Source organism: Poromitra crassiceps (assembly GCF_964638095.1).
Source record: "Poromitra crassiceps genome assembly, chromosome: 19".
Classification (NCBI taxonomy): domain Eukaryota; kingdom Metazoa; phylum Chordata; class Actinopteri; order Beryciformes; family Melamphaidae; genus Poromitra; species Poromitra crassiceps.
Window position 1 is genome coordinate 11,648,512 of NC_139646.1, and position 14,992 is coordinate 11,663,503.

The window sequence follows — 14,992 nt, forward strand, 5'->3', positions numbered from 1 at the left end:
TTAGTGCTAACTGTGCATCCAGAGTCAATGAGCTAAGAAGCTAAGGCTAAAAACCCATCGAGTGAACTGGTCAGAGCACAGCTGATGCTAACAAAACACTGAGCTATGTTGACGTGAATCATCTGCCTGGACTAACTACAGGTCAATCACATTCGTAGTCACAGACAGACAATGGCTTACAGTACATGGGCTTTTTGTTGCAATTTTGAAACATCGTTGTGAAAGTGTTGCTGGCACTGCATTTCTGAAACAAGGTGATTTCAAATTTTGTTAAAGCCAGCACAGAAAGTAGCCTTAAATATAGGGATGCACCGATATGACATTTTTGGCCGATACAATAACCGATATTAACATTGCTGTTATGGCCAATAACCGATATTTACCAATGTCTGTCTGTATAAAAACAAGTTTCTACCATAAGCAAATTTTGTACATACTGAAAAACACATGTAAACACTGTGAATTTGAAAAAGTAATGTCATTTGGAAAAGCCCATAAATCATACATTAAACACATTGTTTCATTTCATTTAGCGTTTATTTGTGTCGGCACAGATATAACAGCCGAAGCTAATTTGCAATGCCCGTCCCTCAATATGAGAATTTTGTCCAATACCAATAACCGATATTAACATTGCTGTTATTTTGCTCATCGATACCGATATGATTGCCGTTATATTGTGCATCCCTACTAAATACACCCAGCAATTCACAGAGCCTTCCTCTTTGTGTGCTCGTTTTGAGTGTCTGGCCACTACGTCCAGCTGGGAATGCCCCATGACCGGATACTTGCTAATTAGATCACTGACTGTGAGGAGTTACACTATTTACCATTAGACACTAGACAGTATTTATGTTGCAATTCTTTGTGCCATAATCCAAAGTGAGTATCGATACAGAAGCCCAATTCTGATGTCAACAAGAATGATGTACTACTAACCCAGAAATGGTGACCACAGAGAAGATCAGGCTAAATATACAGGACCATTCTTATCCATCTTAAAAAACTGAAGAATCAGTGTGCTTACTGATTCTCTAGTAAGCGCACTGACTGACTGTGGAACAGTTGGCTCGCTGAGGTGGGTTTGCACTTGACCAAGTTGCCCCTGTGCTGATTGGCACAGAACCAGGTTCTGCTGTTTCACAATCCTCCAACACTTCATTAAAAGAAGACTGCCAAGGCTGCTCTTGCTTGTGCTTCCAACATACACTACCTGCCTACCCGTCTTTGTATCTCAGATCTCACCAAAAGTGGAGGGGTTCATGTTCCACGTTGCTGGATCGTCTGTTCACTGCTTTTCGAAGGGAGCTTTTCATTGTCTTAATCCCTCAGTTTGGCCTGCTTTTCTCGTTTGAGAAGGCATTTATGGACAGTCACAGTTGGGATCACATCAGGTGAGGAGCTTATAACACCCTGGTCAGTGGTCAACTCCTCAAAAGAGTCTAGAACACCACACACAATTGAATACTACCGAAGATGATTAGGGTCCCTTCTCACTTGCGATTTTTTTAATTTATTTTTTATTTTTATTATTATTTAAATTCTGAGTTTAAAGTGATAATCTCTAAGATTTCAGTTTTGTTCTCTTGGGTGACACCTATGGCGATAATTGCAGGTGAGATCCAAACAGTGTTGCATTATGTGACATTACTAATGTCACATAATGTCACTATATACTGCAAAGGCTTCCATCAATGGACCATAGCCTCAATCAACATTGTGAGTGACTCTTAATTTAATTTTTTTTATTTAGACGAAGATCTTTGATGTTATAACTTTAAATCAGGATTCTGAGAATAGTCAGAATTCTGAGAAAAAAGTCGAGATTAAAGTCAGAATTCTCAGATTAAAGTCAGAATTCTGCAGGAAAAAAGAAGCATACTATGTGACATCACTGACTACGTTTACATGCACACAATATTACGCTTTTTGCCCATTTTCGGAAAATGACAATATTCCGACTAAATGAATAATCCACTAATATTCCCGTTTACATGCAGCCGTAGCTCGCCCTCCCCGACACGTGAGGGAGGGGGGGAGAGAGAGAGAGATGCAGGTAGGTGGAGCCGCAGAGTTTTTCTGTTGAGAATAAACAGAGCAGCACTATTCTTACGAGCCACACTTGGTCCATTTCAGGAGCTTGCTGCTGAAAAGTTTGGTGTTGCGCATCCAAGTCTTTCATAAAAAGTAGGCTAGTAGCCTACGTTATTACCTCGCAGGCTTGCAAGCATTGTAGACTTCCGTGGGCACTGGGTGGGCACTATAGGCTACTCTCTCTCTCTTTAAATCGATGTTTCTCATCTCCTCCCGATCAGAAATGTCGGCTTTCCTTTTTGCCTGCCAGAGATGATGGATTATTATGATTATATCGCCTGTTCTAGCGCTTTCTAGCACACATCAGTTGACCACAAACAGGCAACATGCGTCGCAAACTGCGGTAAAAACCCTGATTGAGATGCATATTCCGAATGCGCTGTATACATGATCAAAGAATCCCCCGAAAACCCGATTATAATACTGGAATAACCCAGTCGTCTTAATCGGAAAATGCTAAATTCGGAAAAAGGGCAAATTCGGAAAATGCAACTGGAATATGCCGTTTACATGACCCTTATCAAATTCTGAATATTGTCATTTTCCGAATAATTAGTGGAATATTGTGTGCATGTAAACGTAGTCACTGATGATATTATTGATGGTGTACCGGAATTTGAATGTCTCGGGTCCCTAGTTTTTTGTGACGTCAAAGTAGGCTCACAAGCCAAAAAAGGTTGGGAACCCCTGGGCTAGAACGTAATGTCTTGAATAGCCCCCGCCCGCCCCCCACCCCTGGTTAGCAGTCAGTGTCTTGATCAGTTCTGTAAGCACTCAGGAGGGCCTGTTTATGTGTGAGGAGGTTCTCGAGCATGTAGTTTGTGCTGTTTCACCTTGTTTTTTTACATCCTGCTGCAGTGTGTATGCAAAGCATCTCAAATTGTAACCCCAGTACTATCACTGCCTCCTTCATGTTGTTTGCATTGGCTCTCAAACGGAGATGAGCTGCAGTCCTGTCCCCCATATGTCCTACAAGATAGCTTGGTATGCAGCATGGCACCCCACTTTGCAATGTGAAACTCGCCTCCTCTCATTGCGTTAGGCTTAGAAATGACATCGGACACACAACTGAGGCTGAGCTCCACGTATTGGTAGCGAAAGTCGACGGCGGCTACATCTTTTGACTGAGCAATCCAAAATAAACGTACACACTTGTTTGTACAGCTGGGGGGGGATAGCTGTTTTGGACACTAATGTCAGCATGGCAAGCTTGTAGCGAATTCCACTACGACAGAGAGCGGCAGCCGGCAGGTCATCCAATGCAATCAATTTGACAAGTTCTCCGCTATAATCTTTGCTTTGTTTCCATCTTGTGTTTCAAATGGTTCCCATAGTGTTTACTGTTTATTGCCAAGCCTGCATACTCAGTTTCTTCTTCTAGCACTTGCCTGCGTGAGCAACCATAGTATCAGCAGCACAGCGCCCCCCTCAGTGTGTCAGCAGCACAGCGCCCCCCTCAGTGTGACTCCTTTTTTGCCAGATCCGCTGACTGGCTATTGCTGCTTCAAACATATCTTGCACTCCCTGCTCTAACGGATAAAGTTGGTGGTTTTTTATGCATTGCTTACCATCAACAATTCCTATGAAAATAACATAATCAGCAGTGATTCTGTTTTGTTATGCCAACAAGAAGTCCATGTAGCCGGTCAGGTGTAGAGTTTGTAGCAAATTCCACTTTAAGACTATTAGGTGAATTAGGTATTCATGGAGCAAGCTTAAAGGATAAGGCCAGTGTTTTTTAATGCATTGCTTACGTCAACAACAAACCTATGAAAATAACAAAATCAACAATGCGTTTGCTCTACTCCTATGGGCTCCAATTGTAAGCTAAAATCCTACTTCCCTGAGATTGCAAACGTGTCTACAGCCGGCTTCTTAAGTTGTTTGAGGCAACTGTGTAATTCTCTACAGTCAACGGTAATGAAAATAGTTTACCATTTAATGATGATTACAGACAACATGAATAGGCTACTTTTAAAAGGGAATGCACTGATATGAAAAATGTGGCTGATATTAACTTTGCTTTTACGTAACCTTGCAAGGCGGCTGGATTCGCGCGAGATCATGAGGTCTCACGCGGCAAATCAAAAATCCATTTGACAGCGTCAAGTTAGCTGTTACGGCCGATAACCGATATTTACCGATGTCGATATGATCTGTATAAAAACACATTTCTATGATAATCAAATGTTGTACATACTGAAAAACACATTAATACTGTGAATTAGAAAAATTATGCATTTCTTTATTTCCAAAACATTTGGAAAAGCCCATAAACCATAGATTTACTGCATTGTTTCCTCTCAATGTGAAAACCCATATGATAACCGATATTAACATTGCAACATAGGCCCGATGCCGACATGTTAAAAAATGACTTAACATCGGCATCCCTACTACTTAATATTTAACTTGCTCATGAAACCTGGTATTTCTTAGCTTTCACTATACTGCATCACATTGGATTGAAGGATTCCTCAGTGCCATTTTTACACTTTCCAATGCATTGCAAAGTCATCCTCTGGACCCCTTTGGCAGGCCAGATCTGGCCCCCGGGCCGTATGTTTGACAACCCTGCTTGAGATACAGTGTTGGCTATCTGTATCAGTGTCTCCTTATTACTCTACCACTCTTCTTGGGTCCACTGCATGTAATGTGCCAGCCAGGCATACAGTATATTAACACTGCCAGCACACGAGCCAGGAACAATTCACACACAAATGACTCCGGGTCACTTTCCCCACATTGTCCAGCATAGAAACGGCACACGTCTCCAGGTTTTGAAGAGATAGTCTTGTCTGATGTCCCAAATGCTTTTTTTTCTGCAGGAATACAGAAACCCACGGGCCTGCCTCATTCATTAACCATTAGCGATATGGAGGAGGAGGAGGAGTTTAAGTATGCCGTTTAACAGCCCATGATGACAGTCCATTCACATTAGCAATTAGTGCACTTAAAGGCTTTTTAGGCTGCATTAAGCTATCTATGGCATGAAGCACGATTGGCCTTTTTAAGTGCAGCAAAGCTGGAGCTGTTGGGAGCCCGAGTGATTTAGCAGGGAGGGTTCAGTAACCAGCTTCACATTATTTAGAGTAACACATTGGTATAAAGTCCTTTTTGTAGTAGAGCCTGAATTGAACACCATCTCACTTTTAACAACTACAGGCTTTAGGGAACGTAGAGTGGATCCAATCTCTGCTGTCTAGCCACTCAAGTCTTACCATTGAGAGTCATGTCATGTCCTTAATCAATACACAATGGTGCCATGCTATCTTATTCATTCCTCTGCTTCCTTCCAGGCGGCATTTGATTCAGATCAGTATGGTCTTTTGTGATGGAACATCTAGTGTTGGAGGTCCGGAGTCCCACGGGACTTTTTTCACAGTCTAATAAGGAAACACTATGACTGATTTCATGCTTTACAACTTTCATGTTACTGGGAAAGAAATGAGGAACTTCACATGGTCCTCAAACAGAAAGTGATGAGTTATTATAATGGATGAGATTAGATTTCTCAGTATCTACAATCGACAGCTGATTTACTTCAGGGTGTTGTTTGTATTGGTGCCGGTTGATGTTTCTAGGTGTTTATTTCTTGGACTTTTTGCTGTGTGGCTGGCACAGGTGGGGGGGGGCCCCGAGTAGCAGATGCTGTAGAGCTTTTCATGGGGGGCCACATGAGAAACCCAGATTGTTGCCGGGGGCCGAACAAATAATATTGTCATGCCGTAACCCATGGATGGGCAACTTTGATGATAGAGAGGGCCACAAAAAAATGTCCTCGCTACCAGATTTTGCTGAGGGCTGAACGGCGCCAGCGCGAAAGATTTGGGGCATTTGAAGCCAGGTTTAGAGGAATAACTCATTTTAAATTAACAATTGTGATGTCATTATTCAGTCTTAACCACCAATATTTGATCCTTTTTGCACTCCTATGTCACCACCTGCTCTCCCTGCAGGGCTTGAAATTAACTTTTTTCACCGCCTGCCAATATGGCTGCTAGATTTTAAAGTTACCAGCCAATTAGAATTTCCACTAGCCGAAATGTTTTTCTTGAAATAAACCAGAATATGAGTGTGTTAATTTAAGCATAAGTATCAGTATGTGGCCCGGGATTCTCAAAGCCTGTGTTGAGGGTCACACAAGAACAAAAATGCACTCTTGAAGCTAAATAAATCCAAAACCAACAAGTTAATTATTTAAATTTCTACTTCAATGTAGAACAGTCATTTCTTACACATGAGATTACTTTTAGCCTTTTAGTCATAAATATTATTGAAAGATATTCCATATTCCAGACTGAAATGCTATAACAGAGTATTGGCCAGAATGACATGAACATTTGGACACTTATTCAGCGGGTATCTTGCATGTTGCGTTCAGGTGCACTGTAAAAAAACAAAACATGGGCCGTATGTTGCCCATGTGTGCTGTAGAGCATAGCTCCCCAACCACTGGGCCGCAGACCGCTACCGGGCCGCAACGCATTTGGTACCGGGCCGCTCCCCCGGTCCAAAAAAAAGGGCTATAATATTATAGGCTGTGTGCGGTAGTTGAAACATAGTTTCAAGTTGACGTTTATTTATGTTTGTAGTTGAAACAAAAACATAAATACTGTAGGCTACATACAGTACAACACAAAAGGCTGTTATTTACCCTTTGTCGCCACCTGGTGAGTAAATGTATATGTAACTAAAACCATTAAAATTGACAACTGGTCCGCAACTTTTTTTTTCCATGTATCTACCGGTCCTTGGCACAAAAAAGGTTGGGAACCCCTGCTGTAGAGGAGCTCTGTGGTAACACTCGTGCCAAAGGCCAGTGTCCTCTGGGGGCGCTGTAGACCAGCTCTGTGATAACACTCGTCACAAAGGCCAGTGTTCTCTGGGGGCGCTGTAGAGCAGCTCTGTGATAACACTCATGACAAAGGCCAGTGTTCTCTGGGGGCGCTGTAGAGCAGCTCTGTGATAGCACTCATGACAAAGGCCAGTGTCCTCTGGGGGCGCTGTAGAGCAGCTCTGTGATAGCACTCGTCACAAAGGCCAGTGTCCTCTGGGGGCGCTGTAGAGCAGCTCTCTGATAACACACGTCACAAAGGCCAGTGTCCTCTGGGGGCGCTATAGAGGAGCTCTGTGATAACACTCATGACAAAGGCCAGTGTTCTCTGGGGGCGCTGTAGAGCAGCTCTGTGATAACACTCGTGACAAAGGCCAGTGTCCTCTGGGGGCGCTGTAGAGCAGCTCTGTGATAACACTCGTGACAAAGGCCAGTGTCCTCTGGGGGCGCTGTAGAGCAGCTCTGTGATAACACTCGTGACAAAGGCCAGTGTCCTCTGGGGGCGCTGTAGAGCAGCTCTGTGATAACACTCGTCACAAAGGCCAGTGTTCTCTGGGGACGCTGTAGAGCAGCTCTGTGATAACACTCGTGACAAAGTGTCCTCTGGGGGCGCTGTAGAGGAGCTCTGTGATAACACTCATAACAAAGTGTCCTCTGGGGGCGCTGTAGAGCAGCTCTGTGATAACACTCGTGACAAAGTGTCCTCTGGGGGCGCTGTAGAGGAGCTCTGTGATAACACTCATAACAAAGTGTCCTCTGGGGGCGCTGTAGAGCAGCTCTGTGATAACACTCGTGACAAAGTGTCCTCTGGGGGCGCTGTAGAGGAGCTCTGTGATGATAACACCCTAACCCTAACCCAAAACAAAGTGTCCTCTGGGAGCAGAGGCTGTGGCGCTGCAGGTCTTTAACCGTGGAATGGAGAGGGGCACATGCCTCCCTCCACATTGATTTTGTCTGTCTACCTGTCATGCTAGTAAGGCGCCTATCTAGATGGACACAAACAGGTGCAGAGGTTGGTGTAGCTGACCTGTCTTCTATCTTTCTCTGCGTTCCTCCTTCTCTCTGCAGCCATGTCAGAGTGCCTCGCTTGCCTATTATTTCCTCTTTACCCTCTCTCTCCCCCCGCCCCCCCCCCCCCCCCCCACACACACACACACACACACACACAACTTATTCTGTAGTGCTGTGGGGTCAGGAGGAGCCCTCTGACGGCAGCGTGACTCCACTCAGATGGCATCTCCTCCCAAGCCCCCCTCACCCCCCAACCCCCCCCCCACCCCTCACCCGTCCCCTTAGTCAGACCCTCAATGCCCTCTCTGTCTGGCCCGCAGGCTGTAGGACCTGGGTGGGGGGATAGAGGGTGTCTTCCTGTTTCTCGCCCTATCAGAAGACACCAGTATGCTTGGAGAAAGGGGGGGGGGGGTAGATAGAGTGGGGCTGGCGTGGACAGCTGCCATGCCAGGGGAGCCCTCCCCGTTCCAGTCCCATATCGTCCCATCACGTCCCATTCCAAACCCGGGGGCAGGGAAGAGCACATGCAAAACCCTCTGTGCTCCAACACGTTTCAGTGGGCTGTGTGTGATTGTTGTGTTAGGTGACTGTGTGTGATTGTTGTGTTAGGTGACTGCTTCACAATCGCTTTGGCTTCACTTTATTTGGGTTGTAGAGAAGTTGGAGCGGCGCCGCCGGTGTGTATATATATATATATGCTGCTGTCAATAAGTGCGGGCGGCATTCTCATCGACTTGGACTAACTGGGATTTGATTGTAGCAGTGACAGCCTTTATTCAACGCAACACTACAATGGAGTATACAACACTGAAGTCCTAGCGCAGGACTACAGGCCTCGTCCTCTTCTCTGAGGAGCCTCGGCAAGGAGGTAATGGTGAACAGCTTTTCTGCAAAGTTCTCTGCCTGGCTGCCAGGCCACCACTGTTACCTGCTGTGTGGACTGAGTGCTGTGGCATGTTATGCTGACTGTGTGTGTGTGTAAATGATGAAAATGACTCTGTTTATGTGTGCAGGTCATGTTTGATGGGGATGGAATCTGGCTGTCAGGGATTTGGAGACTTGTGTTTTGCTTTTGCTTTCCTTGGGTTGTATTTTGTGCGTGTGTGTGTGTGTGTGCGTGCGTGCGTGCGTGCGTGCGTGCATGGATGCATGTGCTGAGCCTGAAGTTGCGGTACGTGTAGTAGTACGCTGGTCGCTCGGTGCATGATGAGGAATCCTGTGTGAAAGGCACACCGATGGAAGAGAGACGCTCACAACCACACACAGCTTGTCAGTCTCTAGAGACACTGCTGTAACCAAGCTAATGTGGAAACACTGAACTAGGGGGCGCAGTCTGCAGAATTGCTTCGTAAACTGCTCCTCTCTGAATTGCAATTGCTTTTAAGGTCATGTTAAAATGACTACACACTGGGTGTCCAGGTAGTGTCGCTAGATTAGATTAGATGTAGATTCCCTGTGCCTACCAACACGAGGGTCGCAGGTTCGCGCCCCCGTGTTACCTCTGGCTTGGTTGGGCGTCCATACAGGCACGATTTGGTTGTGCCGGCAAGTGGGATCCGGGTTTGGGGGGTATGTGTCCTGGTCGCTGCACTAGCGCCTCCTCTGGTCGGTCTGGGCAACCTGGTCGGAGCAAGAAGGGAACTGATGGGAATAGCGTGATCCTCACACATGCTACGCCCTGCCGGTGAAGCTCCCTGGCGCTGTCAGGTGAAAAGAAGCGGCTGGCAACTGCGCATGTGTCGGAGGAAGCATGGCGCTACTCTACTACGGTTCTCCCCAGATCGGCAGAGGGTGGAGCAGCGACCGGGGGCAGCAGGGGGGAAATTGGCCAAGTACAATTGGGGAGAAAATGGTGAAATCGAGAGAAAAAGAAAAGAAAATGAATACGCACTACTGTCCCTCCCAGGCAGGGTAGTGCTGTTTAGCAGCAGCTCTCGCTTGCCTCTGTACTGTAAAACGTCTGGGTGTCAACCTTCTCACCCTGGGTGGAGCTTGCCCTGCTGTAACCTAAGCTGATGGTCCCCCCGCTCCCCACGGGGTAACTTGACCCTGGAGTGCTTTGTCATGTGCCAGAGAGAGAGGTTCCCTCTCCACACCCACCTGCTTTGTGTGACCACATCACAACACAAACACATCAGGGCTTGTTCTCAACTTTCCTCTTTTCACTTTTGTCCATATGCTTAAAGTTGGTAATTGCTATGTAAAGGGGCTTGCCTCGAGACGCCACATCTAAAATGATAACTACAAAGATATGTATATTAATAATAATAATAATAATACAAATAAATCATTGTAAGTAAACATTGTCTGTGTTTGTTGCCACTACAATGACAACCAAGAACTATAGTGAGAGAACTATAAAGACACTTTTTGTTCGATCTCATTGACTGTAATCTCAGAACTTTTTTTTTTGTTTTAATGCAGAGGCTATGAGACATTTTCAACCAATCAAATGAAAGTTGTAGAAAGAAGGCGGGGGCAGATAATCTGGGAGCACACTACAGGCTTCATTTGCTGAGAAACTGTTCACAAACATTGTTGTGTGAATGCTTCAGCATCAAAGTATCTTATAGTTTAAAGTTATCTTTATAGCCAAAATCGGTTTCAGCCTTGTTCGCACGTGGGTGTGTTTTTTGTGATGTAATATAGGCTTGAACTGCACTGTATTACATGCAAGTGGTGGACTGTGTGTGTGTGTGTGTGTGTGTGTGTGTGTGTGTGTTAGGGCTGCACGATATGAGGAAAAGCTGCGATGTGCGATAACACTGTTCAATATTGCGATGACGATATGACCTGCGATAAATAAAAGAATGCTATAAACAAAAATATTAATGGGTAGGGGTGCTCCGATCCGGCTAAGCCACGATCCGATCCGATTCCGATTCCTGGGGCGATCCCACGTGATTTTTCTATGGGCAGTGAAGTGTGTGTTTCAATTCTTGACGCATATGGTAGTGTGTGTTCATTCACGTGTGTGTGTGTGTGTGTGTGTGTGTGTGTGCGATTCTTGTGCATATGCAGTTAAATAGCCAGGGGTTGTGTATAGGGCTGCTTATTTCTCCAGTCTGGGCTGTTTGTGGAGGGAAAGGCTTGGTGCTGTCTGTCCATGCTGTCTCAGTCTGGGCTGTTTGTGGAGGGAAAGGCTTGGTGCTGTCTGTCCATGCTGTCTCAGTCTGGGCTGTGTGTGGAGGGAAAGGCTTGGTGCTGTCTGTCCATGCTGTCTCAGTCTGGGCTGTTTGTGGAGGGAAAGGCTTGGTGCTGTCTGTCCATGCTGTCTCAGTCTGGGCTGTTTGTGGAGGGAAAGGCTTGGTGCTGTCTGTCCATGCTGTCTCAGTCTGGGCTGTTTGTGGAGGGACAGGCTTGGTGCTGTCTGTCCATGCTGTCTCAGTCTGGGCTGTGTGTGTAGAGGGAAAGGCTTGGTGCTGTCCATGCTGTCTCAGTCTCACTAACAAAGGGCACCCTGTGGATGGAAAAACAGCTGAGCAGCATTGTTAATCCGCTCAAAATCTTACCCCAAAAACAACAACAAAGCTTGAGTTTGCATTCCTTGCACTCTGTTGGCAATGCTTCCTGAACTGTCTGATCTCAGCAGTGCTTGTTGTTGTTTCTTCCTTCATTTCAAACTCAAGAGCTCTTCTATTATGGTATTCATCTATTCATCTGATCTGAGGTTCATTGTTTTCTGTAGTGCACCGTGAGGTCTAGGTGGAAGACTCTTCTATAAAGCACACACACACATAGACACTTCGGCCTAGCTCTATCAATAAAAGGAAATAATCATGGGGACAAAATCCAGTGAGCACATGGATAAGGCTACCTGTTGTTTTGCCCAGAGTTAATTTTTGATCCCATAAACAAAATGTCTAGCCTAACTGCTATGACGAGGCAAAATCAAAAGTTTGTCATCTCATTGGGTCTGTATGCAGTGAATGGCTGCTGATGAACTTCTCTAAACAGTTGAAGACTGCAGATGCGGTGTGGAAACTAGGGCTGGGATGATATGCGGACTCCTGATTACTATAAGCAAATGATTCAAACAGCATGTGTATAGGAATGATCCTGGATTGGAAGAGAAACCCCTGGTCTCTGGTTGACTATCACAGTATGTCCTTTTGGCACTAAACTGCCCCCTAGCTATTGTATAATGAAGTCACAGTGCACATTTCCCTGTCTCGTATTTTGTTACTGTGTCAACTCTGTGGTGTGCCCTGCATTTCAACTCCCTCTGTCTGCTATGTGCTCCCTCTTTCTTACAGACAACAAATCCCATTTAGAATTTGAGAGAAGGCCTAATTGCCTGTTTCTCTTTATAGATTGGGTCATTCACCCCAATCAGGTTGCTAGAACCAAACTATGTGGCTTTTGTTCTGGTTGTTTCCCGACCCAGACACATATTTCTGGTGGCGGACCTCTTCCCTCTCGAGTCCCAGCGTGCCTCAGTGAGGGCTGTGCACTGCAGCTGGTGGAGAATGCACACGGCGACACGGGCCGAGGCCCGAGACACACAGGCTAACCTGACAAAATAAAGCCTTTGGCGGCGGGGCCTGCGGTCAAGTACGGAATGGGGCGGTCAGTGTGAGAACACACAAATAACCTTTGGCCCTGTTTCTCTGCCCCCCCCCCCCCCTACCCCGCAGGCATGGAAGAAGCGGTGGTTTGTTCTCCGCAGTGGCCGTCTGACCGGCGACCCAGACGTGTTGGAGTACTACAAGAATGACCATGCCAAGAAGCCCATCCGCGTTATTGACCTCAACTTGTGCGAGCAGGTAGGTCGTCTCACTGTGTCTGAATAGCACAGCCCAGTGGCACATTGCTGCTAATATGTATGATGATTACTATTGTGATATATGCCTAGTGGTGGTGGCACATAAACGTAGCATAAACATCGGTACATAAACATAAGCATTCAGGTGAAGTCCTTTCTCTTTTGACTGGCTATAACTCATATTCACGATCGAAGAACACCTCCTGTTCCTTTACTGATGCCGCCGTGTAAAGCTAAAGACGGCTTGGTTGCTCCTTCAGGTGGACGCTGGGCTGACCTTCAACAAGAAGGACTTGGAGCACAGCTTCATATTTGACATCAAGACCATTGACCGTGTATTCTACCTGGTGGCCGACACTGAAGACGAGATGAACAAGTGGGTGCGCTGCATCTGCGACATCTGCGGCTTTAACCCCACCGATGACGGTAAGGAGGAGGACATCGGGTGTTAACGCTAGCAAGCCACACATCAGCGCTACCTCAACCATTTAGGGCACTGTTCAGAGCTCCACTTAAAGGTGCGACGCAGCATTTGAACATCAATACATTATTACTACATCTTTTTTTCAGACATTAGTAATGAATGTAAACAAGTGAGACCATTGGCAGCGTCTGTCATCCTCTACATTGTGTACCACCTGGGCTGGATTTCTCTGGAAAACTACTGTGTTGTTTTACAGCCCAAAAGGAGATTCATTGGTTTGCAGCATAAAACTGGAAGAGGGTGGTTGTCAACTCTTATCCTTTTTGTTTTGCTCCTCAAAACAAATACATTCGCCACAAAGGCAGGGAGGAGGAGTAACTCCTTCCCAGATGGTTATGCAATATAGCATGAGAGCAAGTGGCCTCGTGGGATAACAGCTTATCAGCGGGATATATTCCACAACACCACGCAGCTCGAGTGCTATATTGCTTTTATAAAACGGTTTCCAAGTATAATAATATAATAATAATAATACTATAAGTCCGACTGGCATGGTATTCTGAGTCATTCTGAGTCAGTTGAAACACTACTGTAAGGCGGGACCTCTAGCAAGAAGATAGACGTGCGGGTGATTTGATTGGATCGTTCTGGAGACTGAAGTCGACATTGGCCAATCCTGGCGCTTGCTGAGAGCTTTTCGCAAAGCCCGACACCAGAGCCGTATGCCGACACCAAGTAACGTTACGTCTTATTTAGAAATGCGCGCGAGAGAGGGGTTAAGACATTAGCCCGCGTCTATTCTTGTACAAAACATCATTTTCTGCGAAGTATTAGTAAAGTTATAAGCGAAGATCGATTCACAAGGATCTGAAAGCTGTCTCCGCCATTTTGTTTTTGAGGTACTTTTAGTAAGAGAGTTGCGCCATCATGCGTCCATAATGACTCATTGTAAGGACTAGTGACCCTCCATACAGCAGATCAGGAGAAAGCTGTTTGGCTCGAGCGCAGCGCTGCCTTTTAGTAAGAGAGTTGCCATGGCAACCAATAACCCATGGCCATGGGTTATTGAACTCGGTTACTGGAATTATACAATGGCTGTGAACCAATCAGATTGCTTGATTTGAGAGAGCCGTTTTATAAGTGAAAACAAACCATCGGGCAGCGTCAGGTTAAGCCCTACTCGTCTCTGTTGGGAAAATGTGTGTCGATCACATTTGGTGCTGACGAGGACGTAGTGTTGGTCTAGATGATTTTCACTGAATTACGTTGCTAGGGAACAGTTTGAAACCTAGCTTATTTCCTGTCAGCTATTGTATTAGCATCACACTGCAACAAGAAGTTATCTAGCGGCAATTTAGAACTGTGTATATGAATTATGATTTATGAATGTGCTATATGAAGGATGCTTAAAGTCATGCTTTGTGACATTTTCATACAAATCAATGTCTGTTTTGCTCCTCTAATACAACTGAGGGAAACCTACCGAATGGAGGCTTCCCACGGGGTATTTCAGTTCAAATGCTGCAGACTGGTCTGATTACAAGGATTTCAGTATTTTAGCGAGATTGAAATTGAGGAAAATCCGAATTCCAGTAAAATGGGACCATTAAATCAGGGTGTACCTCATTTCATTAGCAGTAAAGAAATAAACAGTACAAGTTGAAGAAGTGTAGAGGTCAGTTACTGTACAGCAGGGGTGTGGGTGTGTCCAAACCTTTCTTTGAACGGGGGCCAGATTAGATAATGTGAAAATACCGAGGGGCCAGCTGCTTCTCATGTGGGTTCTTTTTTTAAATCGCATACAATACAATTGTACTCTAAGGATTTTGTTTACTGTCTGAAAACATTAGTTCCACCTGCA

General features: G+C 45.5%; 1 protein-coding gene across 2 annotated transcripts in view; it reads left to right on the forward strand.

Annotated features, from left to right (window-relative positions):
* Positions 1–14,992, forward strand: part of gab1 (GRB2-associated binding protein 1) — an 80,093-nt gene that overhangs the window by 44,277 nt on the left and 20,824 nt on the right. For both annotated transcript variants that reach the window (XR_014553536.1, XM_083655556.1), the window contains exons 3-4: positions 12,580–12,708; positions 12,968–13,133. Coding sequence is in view for 1 of the 2 variants with exons in the window: in XM_083655556.1 (XP_083511682.1) it covers positions 12,580–12,708; positions 12,968–13,133 (295 nt within the window). In the remaining variant the exon portion in view is untranslated. The remainder of the gene's footprint in view (positions 1–12,579; positions 12,709–12,967; positions 13,134–14,992) is intronic.